The sequence below is a fragment of the Ambystoma mexicanum genome, chromosome 11, assembly GCF_040938575.1.
Source record: "Ambystoma mexicanum isolate Mex_15411 chromosome 11, UKY_AmexF1_1, whole genome shotgun sequence".
Taxonomy (NCBI): Eukaryota; Metazoa; Chordata; class Amphibia; order Caudata; family Ambystomatidae; genus Ambystoma; species Ambystoma mexicanum.
This window is the reverse complement of record NC_090934.1, coordinates 1,241,630,113-1,241,649,803: the sequence shown is the minus strand read 5'-3', so window position 1 is coordinate 1,241,649,803 and position 19,691 is coordinate 1,241,630,113. Positions and strand designations below refer to the sequence as shown.

The 19,691-nt window shown below is 45.5% G+C and overlaps 1 protein-coding gene across 1 annotated transcript in view; it reads right to left on the bottom strand.

Moving 5' to 3' along the window:
- HEXA (hexosaminidase subunit alpha) overlaps window positions 1-19,691 on the bottom strand; it is a 294,421-nt gene that overhangs the window by 272,159 nt on the left and 2,571 nt on the right. The window contains exon 2 of the mRNA XM_069624622.1: window positions 15,373-15,471. Within this exon, the coding sequence (XP_069480723.1) occupies window positions 15,373-15,471 (99 nt within the window). The remainder of the gene's footprint in view (window positions 1-15,372; window positions 15,472-19,691) is intronic.

Here is a 19,691-nt window from a genome sequence, read left to right as displayed (position 1 = left end):
TCTGAATGGATGGAAGAAAACACCTAGCAACCAATGAGAGTGCAGCACAGGGAGAGGTGGTTCAGCACAGCCTGCCTACACAACAAAGAAAACCACAGCGGCCATCTTGAAAGGGCCAAAAAACTGTCAAATAAGCAGGCAATAGTGGGAAAAGAACTGGTGCTTTCAAAATAGCAAGACAGCTCCAGGTATTAAAAAGCTCAACAAAAAAAAAAAATGGAAGCACGATGAAAATGCCAAATAAAACAGTCTTTCCAGCAATTTTATACAAATTTCGTTTTGTTCTTTTTCTTCTCTTTTTTTCCAATTTCGATTTTTCAGGTTCAATAATTCCCCTGGAGGTGCAGTAATTCACAGAAAGTTATATTATATATAATAATAGTGCAATTTAGGTATTTTGCACCACAAAGTTATTTGCTGCTTGAAAATCTAAACCACTGGTACTCTTTCGCACTCCAATTAGATGCATTGGAATAATTACCTCTAACACTGCAAATAACCATTCAATCTCTGTATGAAACTTTAATTACTGTACAGTGATCAAAATCACACAAACAGAAAGAAATACCTGTAACGGTTTCACAATCCCAACATACCAAAACACATTAAAAAAAAAAAAGTATTTTACATAAATATCACAGTTCTAATTAGACTTGTCCTCATCTCATTTCCCCTAGCCTGACATGTGTTTCACTTGGGGGAGGGCAATTAATTATTGCCCTTCCCAGCGAGCTTCTTCAGAGGCTAGTCTTCAGTGGCTAAACAATTCTCCTAAATAACGAACATTGAATCACTGTTGCTCATACTGATAGAATGGTGGATAGCGTTTCCGCTCATATTGCTTGAGCCAGCTCTGTTGAATGTATACCTTCTGCTGATGATGTACTCTACGTATTATGTAGTCTCATCTTATCTTAAATGATGTTTATATGGGGGGGGGGACTGGTTATGGACGAGGCAACTTTAGAAACTGGGCGGGGCAAACTTAGAGGCTCCACCTCCTCTGTTGTACCCCCAGGCTCGTCTGGCAGTGAGCCCATATATCCTATCCCTCTTTCCCCACCCCACTCCTACTAACCACCACACACCCCCACCCTCTACCTGCCAGAATCTGCTTCACAGTCCAGCATTCCACATAAGTGCAATATATATATATATATATATATATATATATATATATATATATATATACACACACACACACACACACACACTTAAACATCCCATTAACCATACTCACTCACTTACATGCGCACCCAGCCCTCATACATACATTACACACATGCTCCTTGCACACATACATTATAAGCGAACATGCAATGCAACACCCTTTGACACTGCTAGTTTCAGAAAAGTCTTCCCTCGCCTCTCTGCCTAACCAAAGGCAAGTGTGCACATCAGCCCCCTCCCCTCGGATGTGGGGAAAATACAAAAATACACATAACCTGGGCATTTGTCCATACTTATACCAACATTATTACTCATTTCAATCGCTACCCTTGCCTCCCTCTTTTGGAAAAAGGTGCAGAAGGAGACATTTTTCTATTGTTGGCATAAAAGGCAGCAGATTTATTTTCACAGCATTGCTAAACACTACATGCTTCTCATCACTGCAAAACCAAACTTTGTGAAATTGTTCTCCAAGTGTGTCGACCAGCCGACTGTTCCACGTCCAAACATTGCTTCCCCCTTTTCCAACCAAGTCCACCCTAGGCCAAAGCTCCCCCAAACATTGTCTGCGCCCGCCTGCCGTTGCAGGTGATCCTTGGCTGGAGGAGTGCCGTTTTGCCAGGGGGAAGGCGAGCCCCAATTGATACCTCCAGCGCGCTTGCTGCTACACCTCAAAGGAGCGCTGATCGCGAGAAGAACGAATATCCTTCCCGCTGTCCCACGGCACGTTAATAGTACCTACAGTGTCACTGGTCGCTAAAACACTGCCTCGCCGTTCTGCAACTGCAACGAGGAAGCCTTGCACTGTCTTTGTTGCCAGAGTCCTTATGTAGGGTGGGTGGGGAGGAGGAAAAACTGCTCGCGACTTTGTTCCTCCGGCGTCTGCTGGCTGCCAGTTGGTGTTGTCGGTGCTCCACGCCGCTTTTATTTCCCAGGGAACGCCCCCCCTCCTTTGTTCCGCTTTTAACTTTTGCCTCGATTTTTCCACAGCCAAATGACTTTTGGCTCCCCTCCATTCATGCCTTGGTATAATCTCGGGCCAGATCTCTGCATCTCCTAATTGGGAGGCCAATTCCTGCATGGTGTTCATTATTTCCTTCATTAGCACCCCTCTGGCCAGGCTTGTCAGATCATTTCCACCCAGATGAATGATCAGCACGTCAGGCTTGTGATGTCTACCCAACAATTTTTCCACGTGCCTTGTAGCTGCGCCCATCTCATCCCTGGCACCCCATGCCACCATATCCGATACTCGCCTGCTATCATCGTCTCCCTTTCCGTTGTCCATTTAGCCTTTTCCCTTGTCAGGAAAGAATGACCCACCACCCAAATAGACCGCCTCCTCCTTTGAGCTGCTGTTATTGGAGAGGAGATGATAATGTGGCATTTTAACATTACATCTTGTCCGGCCTTATACACCTCTAGAAACAGCCAGACTTCCATCCGCCGATTCTCCCAATTGCTTCTGGTCTCATGCCCAGCTCTGCTGCTGATGTGGCCGCCCCAATTCTGAATGAACGGGTTCCAAAAAAAAAACCTTCTGTCACTCCCATGCCTTTCAATGCCATGCCCATCACACTCTTGAACTGGTTCCTGCTCAGGGCCACCCCATCCTTGGGCAAGAATAGGGGTAAACTTGCCTCAGCAGGCTGTCTCACTTGTAGGTAAGCTACTAGCCCAGCTACCGGACAAACTGGGCTTTCCTGGATGCTATAGAGTGTGATCGCTCTCCCCCTCCCTTTTTGATCCATCTTAGACCTCCTTAGGTGTATGTGTACCCGATCCCCTGTAAACGCCAGATCTTCCAGCCTTAAAAACTCCAAACCCCGGCCCTCAATCTCTGGGACCAGCTCGCTCACTCTGAAAGCCCCAAAGAAAGCCAAGGCGAATGCTGCTGTGAACAGAACTCTCTCTCCATCACTCCGTTTTAGGCAGGATTCCTATTAAACTGTAGTTTCAGAATATCTACGGGATGCCTGGGGTCGCACCTCCTCTCTGTGCGTTTGGCCCAACCTTATAGCCATTGTGACATAATGCCCCTTAGTGGGATTGGGCATCCCCCAGCTTGTGGTAGTGTGCTATTGCTGTCAAGTGATAAGCTACCCAGGATCTGCGATCCCCCACTTGATATTCAGCCAAGAATTGCTCCTTGAAAGTCATGAATCGTTCCCAACACACTTTGTATCGCCTTCCTGTGCCTGGCGCCTATGCTGTGTCGATCAGGGAGCTCAAATTCTCACAATCATGCCCCACCACTGGCCCTTGAATGGGGTCATCCGCATCTGGTCTGCTCCCCCGAATCGAGAGAGAGAACCACCGCTAGGTTATCTGACCAAAGAATCATCCTTTTATTGGCCAGTGACCTCTCCCATAGCCTAAATGCAACTACAATAGGGAACAATTCCAGCAATGTGATGTCTCTGGTTATGCCCTCCTCATGCACGCCATTGGCAAAGCCTGCCCACACCACTCATTCCCTAGAATTGTCCCAAAACCATGGGCGCCTGATACATTTTTTGCTATTAGCCCACTGCTCCCACCAGAGTAGTACCCCATTGAAATTATCCAGAAAGCCATCCCACATCTTGAGGGCCTCATACTTCCGCACCCAGCCGCACATGCTGGGATGCATGATGGAGCCCCACAGTCTTTAGTTCAATGCTCCTGGCGAACACCATTCCTGCGGGAATCACATTACCTGCGAAATTCAAATTCCATGCCAATGATTGAAGCTCCCTCAATGTGGCCTTACTCTTGCCCCTCAGCTCTTTGATAGTTTCCTTAAGTTTCTCCACTTTGTCCCTTGGCAGCCTTGTCTTCCCTTCTACTGAATCATTCTTGATTCCCAAGAATGTTGTGAATGAGCCTACCGTCTTTCCCTTCGCCAGGGGAAAACGCATTTCCTGCATCAATGACTTGAACTTGCCCAATAGTGAGCCACATTAGACTGTACCTTTCCTACCAATGAACAAGAAGTCGTCCAGGTAATGCATCACGACCCAGAAAGTATGCACACGAAATTGAGCAACCTATTGGGAAGCATGTCATAATAGTACAAGCCCTTGAAACACAGCAAATGGTAGCTTCCCTCGTTGATTGGCAGTAACCTGAAGGCTGACTCGATGTCCGCTTCCCCCCTCCCCAATCAGTGCACCTCTCCCCATGGCCTTCACAAGCTCAAACGCATCGTCAAAGGAGGAGTAATTCACCCTACAGCTCTCCTCCACTATGCCATCATTCACTGATAAGGTGTTGGATGAGGCAAAACTGCCCAGCTTCTTTCTTGGGAACCAAACCCAAGGACGATACCCAAAAGTTCTTCAAAAGCGGGGTAGTGAAAGTTCCAGCCACCCTACCCAGCCTAACCTCTTCAGCAATTTTTTGTTCCACTACCTCAGTCCTTTTCAAAATTGTCGGCTTCCCTGCTCTCTATTATGCCAGTGTAAGGCATTACAAACTCCCACCTGAAACCTTCCCAAAGCAGCTTTGCATCTGCGCTATTATGGTACGTGTTTAGGAATGGCATCATTTTGGCAAGGATTATGGGTGGGGGCAGTGGGGTGTCAATTTCGCTTAGCATTCTCTTTTGGTTTTGCATTACTGCTCTTCTTCCCTCATCTCGCATGATGCTGTGCTTTGACTCCCGTAACATTTGTTAAATGCGTGCTTGAATTTACAGATTTTGTAAAGGAGCAATAAATATCCCTGCTCAAATGTCCAACATGTTGCTTGCTCCCCCTGTTGGTAACTGGGTCTACTATTCCAGGAGGAGCGCCCGCGAAAGGATCTCCTTCTGTCCCAAGAAGACCATTTCTCTTTCCTATAATAAGGCTTTGCCCATTGTGCCTTCCCACTCCTCCACCCCATTTCTTTTGCTGGTACCATCTTCTCAACGTAACCTGTCACATCCACCTCATCCCATGACATAGCCGGCCAAATCTGCATCTTTAACCTGAAGCCCCTGTCATATTTTAACCATATCACACCGCCATAGGTCAAGTAAACGGTATGGCTGTATTGCTCATATGCAAATAGAGAAATTCCTGCAGGATGCTGGGGCGCTATCATAATGGATGCCAGCATTCCGAAAGCCGCTAACCAATTGTAAATGCTCTCTTCTGTATTAACCCGTTCTCTATCCTTCTCGCTTTCTTTTTCAGAAATCTGGCACCTGCCAAGCCCCACTGGTTCTATTTTGTGCAAGCTAAAAATATCAATGTACTCCTTCTGCCATATCCTCTCTTTGTATGCCACAATCTCCCTAGGTATGGTGCCAGCTTGACCCTGGATGCTGGGGCCCGTGGCACCTTCCAGACCACTCACCACCCCTCTCTGCACATCCCCCTGTTGGTGCACTGTCTCAGCATTCCTTCCCAATTGGTTAAATGCATTAACATTCCCACACAACCATTGACTATATTCGCCATTGCCACATGCTTGCAAGCGCTGCATAACTATACCTTTGACTTGCTCCAAGGATGCAGGTCCCTCTGGTGCCACCACCGCCATGCTGGTCGCATGCATGCTGGGTCCACTGCCTTTATTCCTTGGAACCTCTGCAGGCAGCGCCGCCAGTTTGGCAACAGGCCCCGGCTTTTCCCCTCTGCCTTTGTCTCCCCAGCTGCTTTCCGTGTGTTGGCTGCTTCAGTCTGCTTCCTTTGCTTTTGCAGTCAATGTCCTTCTCCTTTTGGCCCCAGGTTCCTCTTCCTCAATGGCCAGTAGCTCCTGCATGGCCTCTTCCTCTGTGTAGGTGGGAAGCAACAAAGGGGACTGTGACTTGTTACTTGAAGGCCCAGCTACTTCTCCATCGAGTTCCGTTGCTACCTTTCTAGCCAACTAGCCCTGTGCCTGGCAGCTGCCATCCGTACTATCTGTATACATTGTTGCATGTCCTTATCAGGGCAGCTCACTCCTTGTGGGCCCCCACCTTGTGTAAACAACTTGTATTCTCGCAGCGGCCTTTGGGACGCACACACTTCATTTTAGTCCCAGCAGCAGCCCTTATGGCACACGCACTGCGTAAGTTTGAGCCTTGCAAATTCTTTCCTTTAGTTCTAGAGTACTTCTTTCCCAGCCGCTGCCCGGAAATAGCTGCGACAAGTATCTACTGAATTTAATGGACTCCTTACACTGCGCCTGTTTGCAGGCCTCCAACTCCTTATGGCTTTGGAAATTCGGGAAATTCGTTCACCGCTGCGGCCCTTCAACGCTTTAATGGCCAAGTCTTTCACCACTGCAGCCTGTTGTGCCCTTTAACCGGAGAGGTGAGGATTTCACTGCCCATGCTGCACACTTTATCGCGTGTGCAACAGTGCTGTGCAGAGAGGGACGAGTGGTCAGCTGCTCTCACCCCCTCCTTTCCCTCACTCACCTCCACTTCCCGTTCCTCCTGCACCAGTTGGCAGCTGCTGGCAGTGGCCCGAGTTGGCACATGCACTGCTTCCGGAGCTCTTGAAGCAGCCTCCCGGGATCTTTCACCGTACGCAGGTCTGTGTTGCTTTGTGAACCACCAGCCGTCTTCTGCTATCCCTTGACGCTGTTCCTTCGATTAGATGCAGTGGCTCCTGAGGGGGCGATGCCGGTTCTCGCAGCGGCCTCCTGGAACATGCACCGCAGAAAAGCAAAATGGCTCCCGGCTCCTGACAAAACTGCAAAAACTGCTCACGGCCTTGTTCCTCTGGTGTCTGCTGGCTGACAAGATGGTGCTGCCGGTGCTACACGCCAATTTCCCAGAGCATGCCCCCCTCCTTTGTTCTGCAGGCTTCCCGGTCCATTTGACGGGCTTCCCGCCCCTTTGCCTTTTCCCTGGCTCAACACCTGGCTTCACTGGTTTTTTTGCCCAACTCCTCCTCCTTACCCAGGGGGGGAGGAAGGAGGACGCTGCCCTGTTATCTGGGCGCCTCCTCAAAGATTTCACCCCGTCGTCACCTCCATAACGTTGTTATATGCTTGCCTGTATCTGTGGAGAGGGGACTAATGTGTGCATTTCATTTTTGTGAGGCAGTGCAGTGATGTAAGCCTTTCCTGAAACTAGCAGCTTTAAAGTTTTGCACTGCGTTCTGCACAAATACAGTAACATTTTAAAGTCCCTGGTTTTAGGAAGGGCTTCTCTCCCCTCTCTAAGTAACAAAAAGCCACACCCCTCCGTTAAGATTTTGTGGGGGCTGAAGCCCAGCCAGCTCAATGGCGTTGCGCGCCTGATCCCGCATATCTAACACTTGTAGGTGGCAACATGTACAGTGATTCCTCCGTGTCTCTTGGCTTACTTATGGCAACTTATTGTAAAGTCACTTCCACAGTGCCCCCAAGTATCAAAGACTAATGATGCCCCTTGCAATGTACTTTTCTGTCTGAAGTTACTTCTGTTGGAGAAATGCATATGCACATTTGAAAATGTTGCCCCACAGAGCCTGGACAAAACTGTAATAAATGAATTTCCTGCATCTGTAATGGTCCTGCAGTTTTATTTATTTTCTTATGTGTATTGTATGTGTTAAAATGCCACCTGCCACTAATGTTACCAAAAAAGGTTGATGGATGGTTGGGGGGTGTCGCGAATGAGACCGTATGGAATTGCGGGGACCAAAGTGCAATAAAAGGTCAAAGTGGGAGGGAACTTAAGGCTACGGCGTTCCCTTACATTACGTGACCTGGAGTACCGTTCCAGGACAGTTGTGCTAATTCCAAGTGCTGGCTAAGAGTCGGCGCAAAGGGCTTGTTTAGGCACAGCAGTGTTTGCCGGTAATGGGAGTGGTGGGCCTACCAGTGGCTATTTTTTTCGTATTATTATTTTTGGTTTTAAAAAAAAACCTTTACAAAACAGAGTATTTAAAATCCATAAAATCCTGTCATACAACAATTTTCATGAAAGAAACAATACAATTTCACGAGAAAAAAAAAACAATGTCAAATAAGCTGTCATTTTAACAGATCAGCAATCACAATGAGGCATACTACTTTGTATAATTTTCGATTTTGTCTCCATACAGCTTTTCTTTCAAACTATTCAAAAATTACAATAAATCTAACCTTTTAGAACAGTTATCCGTTTTCGTATCAATTTAGATCGCCTTGATAGAGCATAATTAACACAACTGATACTGAAAATAGGAAACGTAGCCTATAAGTAGTTACAAGATAATTTCTGTTCATTCATTAAAAATGAAAAGCGATTTGTCTAGTCCGTCCTCTGACCCAGGTACTTAGACTGCAGATTAACCATAGCAAATTTTGACGACACTAGTTTCTCTTGTATCATGTTATATCAAACAACCTCAGTATTGAGACCCTCTAATTTAGACATACTTATCCCATTCATCAATTTACTACAAGGTAGGGTTCTTAACACATTTACAGTTTCCATACTATTAGACATGCTTTTTAATATGCAATTTACACAGAAAATCTGCAATAACTTGCATTGGCGTGCATCTGGTCACAGGATGGATTAAGTCAGTTAGTTACAGATTATGTCATTTTGCCCGATATGTCACTAATCCACATATTTCAGTTAGAAAATTCACGGTCGCCAGTTTTAACGACACTGATTCTCCATGCAACATATTCCACCAAACATCATCAATATTGACACATTCTAGGTTAGAGACAAACTTGCCAAAAGCATTCATGCCTTGAGATTTAGTAGCGTCACATTCCAGTAAGAGATGTCTCAAGGTTTCAATTGCAGGAGGACTATGGCAGAAGCGACATGGAATGCGTTTACCTTTCTCCCCTGCTCGAATCTCTAAGATTTCCCCAGTCAGTAAAACATTAAAGCGAAATCTTAGAGAAGCAATAGGCCAATTATGATCAGGGAATTTAAGGATGTAGGATTCAGGATTGCCCATAGGTTTCCCATATGGGATTAGACGGTAATAGATCCTGGAGGCTCCTACACTCTGTTATTTTCGCCCAGTCTATACTGCAGAAATCGCTTTACTCTGGTGGGATAAGACATCAAAGTTATATGAGATAGACCAATATTGTCCAGTGCTCTTAGACAGTCAAGTTGTAAAGTCAGTAACCATCGTGACTCCAAAGAGCCCGCTTTCATTTTGTCTCCCATTCCGAAATAGAGGCAATTTTGGTTTGCCATTAACAAGTTTCTGTATCGGGCCATTCTTTTCCATTGAACCATACAATCCAATGAAAGAAGTCCTAATTCATAACGCAAAGCATTTAACGGAACAAATTTAGGAAGAATTTAAAAAATATATATTTTTTTTTTTTCTAATCACCTTTCGCCATATCTTTGATTCAAGCTTCTGCAAAGACAGGGGCGAATAAGAGGGTAATATCTCCAAACCATATAATAACCATATAATAATTTCGGGACAACTTTTAACTTAAGTAGTGGTATCAGGGAATATTTACAGTATTTTTGGGTGACTTTTTTCATCTGAGAAATCATGTTAACATTTCTTTCTATGACACAGTGCCAATATAAGTAGCTATTACTGGTTTCAAATACAGGTAAATCCGAGTAGCGCATTGATCTTGCTCTTACAAGAATAGGATTGTTTAGCGTCCATCTGAAGATCAGGGTTTTTGTGCGATTCGTAGACACATCATGACTGATTTTACGCAGCCTCCCGAGTTTACGCTGAAGGCCTGCTGGTGTTCCATCAACCAGCAAAAAACAGTCAGCGTAGGCACACCAGCTAATTTTTTTCCCTCGATTTTAGGAGAGATTAGAGAGGCTGTTTCTAAGATCTTGCCCGCATCCGACACATATAGATTAAAAAGTGTCGGTGCGAATATGCAACCCTCACCTAAGTCCATTGGATGTTTTTATCGTGTGGGATAGATTGCCATCAACATTTAGTCATACCTGTATTACTAAGCGCTCGTGCAGACAGATCGGAAGGCTAGGATTCCCCGGGCATCCCAAGATGTAGAGGTTTGGACCACTATAATACTCTGTTCACCTTATCAAACGCAAGAGAGAACTCGATGGCGGCCATAAAGATCGGGGTGGCCGATTTCTTGGATGCTTTTCCTAGGAGACCCCTTATTTCCGTTCCCATACCGTTACAAAAGCCAAATTGTCTATCAGATAGGATGTTATTCAGGTCGGCCCAGTCTACTACTTGTTCCAAAACTACTCCTGCAAAAAATGTTGAATCTGCATCCACGATTGCAATGGGTCGATAGTTTGAAGGTAGCAGTCTGTCACCTTTCTTGTACATGGGAATCATAAGAAAAATTCCAAGAGGCAGGGATGATAAGGTTTACCTTTATATCAGAAAATAGCAAAAAAGTGCCTTCGCCAAGACCTGATTTTCAATGAGGGAGATCATGAGCTTAAATTCCCAAGGTTGATTTCTGGTGGCCTTCAATTCATCGGTAATTGCACATTTTCCTGCATACAGGGAGTTAAAGTATCTTCTAATACAGAATTTGATTCCAAAAGGTTTAACAAGCTCCAAAATTGACGACCAGTAGTATCTCCAAGTGCCTCAATCATGACTTCATTATCTGCCCGAAGCATGGTCGCCTTATGACTCTTCAGCCAGTTTTTCATTGCCTGTTTGATTAACCAAACTTTTTTAATTTTCACATTATTTTCCATTGGACTAGTAAGTATCCTTCTAATACATCGATTTAACCCATTTCATTTTTGCCTCACTAAAGGGTAAAAAACATGAGGACGTGGTTGATGACGTGGGGTAGTTCCGGTATTTTTGATAGATTGCTCAAATCTTGAATTTCAAATAATCTGGGAAAAAAATCTACGGAAAACATCTGCTGCCTTTTAGGCCACGTATTGGTCTGATGTTCATGAAGAAAAGTAATACTTAGCCTTTTTACCTTTCCCTCATGCCATTTGATACGTTTTCTTGAAAGATGTACCGTTAATCCCTTGCTCATTTTACCATATTCCATGGTGTTGGATGCCCATATCAGAGCAACCTCCAAAAATCTGTCGTCACTTAGATAGGAGTCCACCACAGAGAACTTCACACAGGCGTCAAAGAGTGTTTTAGACAAAAAATCGTGGATGCAGATTCAACATTTTTTGCAGGAGTAGTTTTGGAACAAGTAGTAGACTGGGCTGACCTGAATAACATCCTATCTGATAGACAATTTGGCTTTGAATAAGTTGCGCAAGATCTGAACTTGTACCAATTTCCTGGAGGAGCCCCGAGCGGTACCCTCGATAAACTGATTTCTTACGCTATTTAGTGTGCTCAGTGAACCAATATTTTTCTTGAGACCTAGACCATATTTGATCTCTGTGTTCAAATCGCCCGCAACTACCAAGTGCAATCCTGTGTTTTTGAGCAGCATATTATTCATTCAGGTATTTAATCCAGCTATAAACTCTGCTAGGACACCAATAGGATTCCAGTATATATTTATAGCTAGAATTTGCAAAGGAGAGTTAACATTATACTTTTCCAGAATCACAGCCAAAGCTCCAGTAACTATGTCCAACACTTCAAGAATGTTTTCTTCCACAACAATTTTCATAGCAATAACTAATCCACCTGATGGTCTATCACTGAGCCCACTCCTGGCTAATTGATGTTTGTATTCAAATCCGTCCAAGTGTAAAGCAGCAGTCATCCAAGATTCCTGGATGCAAATCGACTCATATAGTTTGAACTTAGCACATACGTCTTTAGAAACCAGGAAATTATAGTGACCTCTGGAATTCCATGAGAACATATTCCATTTAGTGAAAGGATGAGGGGGACTAAAGCTTTTGCTGAAGTGATTTTATTTCAGAGATAGAATCCCTTAGAGCGAGTAAGCCATCTCCACTCTTGCGCATCATCCACCAGCTGCAGGAAAAGATTGTTATTCTGATTCTTACTTTCATATTCAGAAATGCGTGGTCTGTTATAGCAGTCATCACCCCCCTATTGTGTCCTGAATCATTGCTAAAGATAAGGATATCATATCCCATCTGGTTAAATTGTTCAGCTTCCTGTAGAATGGCATCATATGCCTTACTAGATTGTAGGACAATCCTCATGATCGAATCTGGTGGGATGTATTAAATTTATATGTTTTATATCGGCTGAGGAAATTAGCCTCAACCCTGGGATTTCATTCAATAAGGTCAAGACACAAGAGCAGTGTAGCAATGAGGGCCCACCTTCATCGCAGAGATTGTACAAAAGAATACTGGGTAGTTCAGGGAATGTTATTTTACGCCATTTGACATTTCGCTGATCACTATCATTTACATATTTGGGAAGTTGGGGCCTGTAATCTACAGATGCGGCCTCTCATGCAGTACCAATGGGGGGTGGGCACAACCAGACCACTGATCTCCACTTCCTTTTCCTGTTCCGCCCATGGATTTCTGTTGGTTGGCGTTGCAATGACTGCAGGGTTTATGTGTCCGTCAACCTCTGATGCCAAAGCAGAGTTATTAGTTCTTAGAGATGAGGTGTACTTTAATACTGGGGCCCATATTCTCATCAAGTTGCAAGTACCGAAAAGTATGTTAAAAGGGTTAACAAACTTTTCAGTACTTAAGACCTATTAAGTCGGAAGGAATGCGCCACTTTCGGAATACATGTGGCGGTTGATAAGATGGGTTGGAAACCAACCTAGCAACTTCCACATTCGTGAACTGGCTTTTTGGAAGGCTATTCTTGTGGCACTCCGCCAGTTTAATATGTGCTCAGAATAACAGGCTCTACTCCCTTTTTGTCTACTTGTGCTATCTGCTCGGACCTAGAAGTGGATTTTTCAACCACATGATAAAAGTGGATAGCCGAGATTGTTGTGTTTCTTTAGGGTCGTTTAGGTGTTTATCACTCGGTGATTCAGGAGGTTCATTTAAGCCCGTAATCACCCTATGAGGGATATTTAAGTCTCCCTGTGAGATTTTATTTGTGACAGTTTTTTTTTTTGTTGCTATTTTTGTCAGAGGATTCGGGATTAACATCATGAAGTTGAAGATCCTTCAGACTTTCTTCATCAAGCTGGTCTAGGTCAGAAATAGCAACTTCACTTGATGTTATGTTTTTTTGATGGAACCATTTGCCTTTTGGTTTTTATTATGAATCCTCTTTCTAGCTTTTTGATCGAAGCGTTTATGACGCCGGGATTGGTGAAACCCCTTTGGATTTGTTGCGACGAGGAATCAGCATTTACAATTCCTATCGTCTCCATGTTACCATTATCATTTTCCAATATATCAGTTAAAGCCGTAGGGCTGTCAGGGGAATCAGTGAATATAGTTTCCTCTCTATGGGCAAGCCTCGTACCTACCGAGTCAGAATGAAGAGAAACAGTGGTAACAAGTGTAAGAAAACCTTGTTCTAAATTCACAATTTTTCTCGTCATACACACAATGTGCTCCAATCTTTTAGCAAGGTCGGTATCTTTGCTATTTAGTTCGCTTCTAGATGTTGCATTTAATGCATCAGTATAAGAGCACTTTAGCATCCAATCCTGTTTTGCCCCCATATTCGAAGATATGTGGGCTTGACTCTCCACCATATCATTTGTTTGGGAGCTTTAGGATCTCACATGTCTTTTAAAGGATGAGGGATCCCTTGGGTCGCATGTATCGAGAACAGTAGCCTTACCCAGCTGGAAGCCTTCAAGCCTGCTTACTTTCATTAATATATCAGAGGAGGTGTGTTTAAGTTCTCTAATTTCGAAATTGGTAAGCTTGTGTCCCTTGTGCAAGAGATTTAGTATTCTAGAAAGCACAGGAAGAGATTTTTCAAAGTTTTCATTTTCAGTCATAAATGGTGAGCTGGTTAAGGACACAATAGGTGAGGCTTCCTGTTTGGCAGAGAGCCGCTGTTGTTCGATCACTGAATTCAGAGAAACATCAGATGATTGCTTTAAAGTCCCCTCGTGAATCTGATTAAATGATGGTTCCGAGTAGAGCCAGTTGAATAGGGGGCAGAGGGTAGTGGGATGTTAATACTCAGCCCAGGCATCCCAAAAGAGGAAAATCTGCGAGCCAGTGGTTGAGTGTAAAATAGATGCACATCATCGATGCCATCTCTAGAGGCATTAACCGGGATAGACGGACCTAGGGAAAGTCGGGTACGTCTACCCAGCTCTTGCTTTACAGCAGGTGCCATCATGGAGACGCCAATTGTGGGATCTTTAGTGCTCACTAGGTCAATAACATTTGTGTTTTCTCGGACACTGAGAAAACTGCTTTGTATATACACACCTGGGTCATGAGAGGTTTAAGAAGAGGGGGGACGATGCCTCCCCATCATTACGCCGTGGGCTGTTAATTTGTGCTCGAATATGAGTGTGCATGTGGGCGAATTCGGCCTCATGAAAAATGTCTGCTTTTGGTATTTTTGTTGCAGACACAGAACATTGTTGACTTTCTTGTTGATCTGACAAATCATTATCTAGTGGCGTAGCCTTATCTTCTGCGGGCAAATCAGCACCTGTGATATGCATTGCTTCGGCCATCGGCGCGCATACTTTACCACTTCTCAATAGTGTGGCCATGACGCCACGTAACAAACAATATCTCAAGTCTTGTATAGTCAGACAAGAATGAGTTCGAAGTTTCGACGTGGTCGAATGTTCCTTATTTCTGGTATGAGCTGGGGATGTAAAGGTATAATAACTCAATGAAGCAAAAAGCAAGAAAACAATGAACTCAGCAGGTCTTACCTGTTGTGTAGGTTAGTGCAATATTACACTATAAGTTATATGCATACCTAGTTTACAATATGTATCAGCTCCCCCACTCACCCTAACAGCCACTTGCAAGCCACTTTCGGGTGCCTATTGCCATGTACATGCCCCTTAAGTGGTGTGAATGGTGGGTGGCTACATAAAGCTACATGCTGAGAAGGCAATGGCACACTAATGGTGGTTGTTTCGTTTAAATGTATATTCTTTCACAGCTTTGTCTTTAGTTTCGTGAGAAGCTTTTTGGGGTGGAGGGAAGGAATGAAAGACCCAGGTAGGTGGTTTGAATTATGGGGAGGTGCGGAATGACTATGGGGGATTGTAAATGGAGCAGAAAAAAGGGGCGAACCAGAGGAATATCGTTCCACTACTTTTTTTGAGTGCACTTGGACCAGAGTGCAAGTAAGAGCTAACGTTCGCGGTCCCCTCCATGCGATTGACACTTTTTAGAAAATGACCCTCAATGTGTTTGACACTACCCGTATATCCGAAGTGCTGTGGGTTAACACTATCAGACAGGAGTGCAAGATTCAAAGCTTCATTGTTCCACTGGCCAATACGTACAGTTCTCCTTGGAGTCCAAGTCTGGAAAACCATCACAACCTGGCGTAGTGACCGAGACAATCAGGGCGTTACCAGGATCCACCTGAAATTGGGAATTATCTGTAGAGAAGAAAAACAGAGGGTCACATTCATGACAACCAACACCACTGGAAGAACAAGACCCGAGAAATACCGCTAATCTAATTCTAATATGAACTATGCAAAAAAGAACACACAGTCTCACTTTACACAAAGCACGCCCGCCCCGTGTGCGAGTTTCAACATGCAAACAGGTTGAACCATGTCTGCATCAGACTACACACCCATAAAGATTGCCCAACGTATGAATTTAGTAAACCATACACTCAGAACCTGCGCGTTACAAAAAGACCCAAAGTGTGCGCAAGGGGTGCAAATGGAATGCGCAAGGGATGCAAATGCGAAGAAGCCAGGCTGCATCCCTTACTCCAGGTTCTAATTTCTCCCGAGAACATGAGACGCTTATTTGGTGCACGCGAGGCAAGATGTTGGTGCACTGCTTGAAATCACCCGTACCACAAGGCGATAGGAATAAAGATTACCCCTGCTAACTGCGCAGGGAGTATTAATTCTATTAAAGACTAGGAGGCGAGCATTATGCTTCAACTTCTTTTATTCACTACTCTTCACAGCAGTTTCAACAAACTCAAAACTATACCAAACTCTGAAAAACCGTCTGAACAGACTTTTTCTTCTTTGAACTACAATCCCCATAGTCTCTGTAGTCCATCCTATTCCAGCTCAGCTATGACCATATCCTGTCCCTGAGCTCCTCCTCTCTTTTACTCGCTCTGAAAATCCCAGAGAAAACTCCAGAGAAAATTCCACACTTAGTCCTGCAACTGGCAATGACTTGAACTTTTCCAAACGAATGTCGCACTCCTTGAACTCAGGCAACGACTTCTACTCGTCTATCCTTTCAATTATTCTTCTGCTCCTCTCCTAGAGATAATAGAAAAAGCAGAAAATCAGGGAGGTGTCCATGTATTGCTGTCATTCACATATTATTATCACATACAAACATTGAATAATATGCACAATACATTTCTCGGGTGGGAATTTAATGCTCGCCTCCTAGTCTTTAATAGAATTAATACTCCCTGCGCAGTTAGCAGGGGTAATCTTTATTCTATGACAAGACTGGAGGCGAGCATTATGCTTGTTCAAAGCTGTCCCAATACTGCACTCGCCATATTCTCTGTTGGTTTAAAATAAAATTCTCTAAATGTGCGATCATTCGCCCAGTCTGCTGCTGCCATAATATCTTGCAAGGGAACCCCCGACCTATATGCTTTGGTCGCCATAGCCCCTCTCACTGAATGTGCACCGAATTGTTGTAAATCGATCCCTGCTGCCAGCATTACTTCTCTGACCCATCTCGCTATAGTGGCTGTCTTTACTGCCTGAAAGGGCTTCCTACGCGCTATTAGTAGCTGATTTGTACTACTCGCTCTATCATCTGCCGTCCTGGCCTCGTATTCCTTGATGCAGCTAGCTACGCACCATTTGACATTATTGGGAAAATAGGGATAGTGCACTGCGGATGTACTTGATTTCGTCCTCTGCACTACTACGAAGGTCACTCCTTCTGGACCGAACCTCCTCCTATTGATTTCTAAGGCCCTGACATCCGACACTCTTTTGCAGGATAAGAGACATAACAGCATAGCTAATTTGCCTGATAACTGCTTGAGAGATAAAAATCTATTCACTGGCCATCTCTCTAATAGCTCCAAAACTCTCGTGACGTCCCATAACACCGTATATCTGGGAACCGGTGGCGCTTTAAATTTAGCACCTCGAATGAGCCTACAGACTGCTGGGTGTTCACCCGCTGGTGCCCCTTCAATCGGCATGTGACCAGCTGAAATCGCTGACCTGTACACTCCAATAGTGCGGAATGCTTTCCCGTCTTGCAGCAGGTTCGCCAAAAAATTCAGTATGGCCACTATAGGAGCAGAAATGGGATGAAAACCTCTCCCTCTGCACCAACTCGTCCATTTGGCCCAAGCCGCGTCGTAGCTCCTCCGAGTCGATGGAGCCCAGGATTCGGCAATAAGCTCTGCTGCCTGCATCGAAATGCCTGGCAGTTCCCATCGTCTCCTGATATCCTGCACGCGATGAGCGGGAGTGTCTTCTTCATTCTCAGAGGATGACACTGCCCAGCTGGGTCCGTGAGCAATCGTTCCCCTTCCGGGAGGATCCTCGGCAGGTCTATCAATCGTTCTATCAGCGTCGGGAACCACACTTGGGCTTTCCACAACGGCGCTATCAGCACTAGCTCTGCACTCTCCCTCCGACACTTCGCCAGCACTCTGCTCAGCATCATGAACGGAGGAAAAGCGTAATGCGTGCCGCTTGTCCAGTCTTGCAGGAATGCGTCCGTACCCTTCGCGTCTGGGTCTAGCCTCCAGCTGAAATAGTTTGATATCTGGGCGTTGAGACGAGACGCAAACAGGTCCGTGTGTAACGGACCCCATCTCTGATCTATCATCTGAAATACTGCTGGGTCTAGCTTCCAGTCGCTGGAATCTGTGAGGTACCGGGAGTTCCAATCTGCTATCACATTCAGCGAGCCGGGTAAGTACTCCGCTGTCACTGATGTCCCCGTCCTCAGGCAATAGTGCCAGAAATCTTTCGCTAACTCGGCTAGCAGCCTGGACTTTGTCCCTCCTAAGTGGTTTATGTAACGCACTGCCGATATGTTGTCCATCTTCAGTAGGACGCAAGACTTCACTCTGTCTCTCGTGAAAGTCTTTATAGCGAAGGAGCCTGCTAGGAGCTCTAAGCAGTTTATGTGCAGGTTCAGTTCCTCTGCGCTCCATCTCCCTCCGGTCTGCAACTCTCCGCAACGCGCTCCCCATCCTATACGACTGGCGTCTGATTCTATCACGAGGTCTGGCCGGTCCCCGAATATGGCACGCCCATTCCAGGCATCCATATTCTGCAACCACCATTCCAGTTCCGTGATTGATTCCTGATCTAGAGGTATCGATTGATGATATCTCAGTCCCTGTTGCAGGTGTCTGATTTTCAATCTTTGTAAAGCTCGATAGTGTAAGGGACCTGGAAAAATAGCTTGTATCGAGGCTGCCAGTAAGCCCACAATCCTCGCTAGGGTCCTCAGGGATATGACTCTCTTCCCCAGACATGTTCGGATCTCTCTCTTGATATCTCGGATCTTCCTCGCTGGAAGTTCCAGGGTGGCTTTCCTCGTGTCCAGGATGAATCCGAGAAAGTCCAACCTCTGTGCCGGCTTCGTATCCGACTTCTCTGTGTTCACTAGGAACCCCAGCGACTGCAGGAGGTCTAGAACCCACTGTGTCTGATATTCCAATACCTTCTGATCTTCCGCTAGAAGTAAAAGATCGTCTAAGTATATGATCAGCCGAATTCCTTTTTCTCGGATGGCTGCGGCTACCGGTTTCATCAATTTCGTGAACGCCCAAGGCGCTGACGCAAGTCCGAATGGCATAGTCCTGAATTGCCAGAACTGTCCCTTCCAGCGAAAAGCTAGAAATCCTCTGAATCGCTCCTGTACTGGGACTGTAAGGTAGGCATCTTTCAGGTCTAACCTGGTTAGCCAGTCCCCCTCCCTCAGGGAGTCTCTGAGCTGATGGATTCCCTCCATCTTGAAATGATGGTACACTATCCATCCGTTTAGCTCCTTCAAATTGATCACTGGGCGCACTTTCTCCTTCCTGTGAACGAGAAACATGTTGCTGAGAAAACTTGGCACCCCGGGGCATCTTTCTATGGCTCTCTTCTTCACTAAGAGCTCTAACTCGGTATTGAGGGCTGCTTGCTCCCCTCTTGCTAGTTGCTGGCGCTGGGGGACTCTTGTCTGCACTGGGTCTTGGATGAACTCTAGCTGCAGACCTCTGACGGTTTGCAAAATCCAGGCATCGCTGGAAAGCGCGCGCCAACTTTCCCAGAACCTCTTTGTTCTCCCTCCCACTGGAGGGTATGTTACCGCTCTTACCTGGTGTGAACCCTTGGCCCCGACCGAAGCCTCTACTTCGTCGTCCTCTGTTATTACGACCTCTGGCCGGGAAGAACGTGTCCTGCTGCCTGTTCTCCCAGTACTGGGCTCTGTGATTCGGGGGTCTCCTGCCTCCTTGTTGACGACCGGTCGAGCGACCCCTGTAACGACCGGTCCCGGCAAAAACTCTCTGTGGGAAGATCTTGCGGATCGAAGCTTGTGCTTTCTCCAGTGATGTGTATGTGCCTACAAATCGGCCCATCTCCTTCCCGAAAGTCTCCCCAAACAAGAGGCCTTGCGCTGTCTCCCCGGCCTCGTA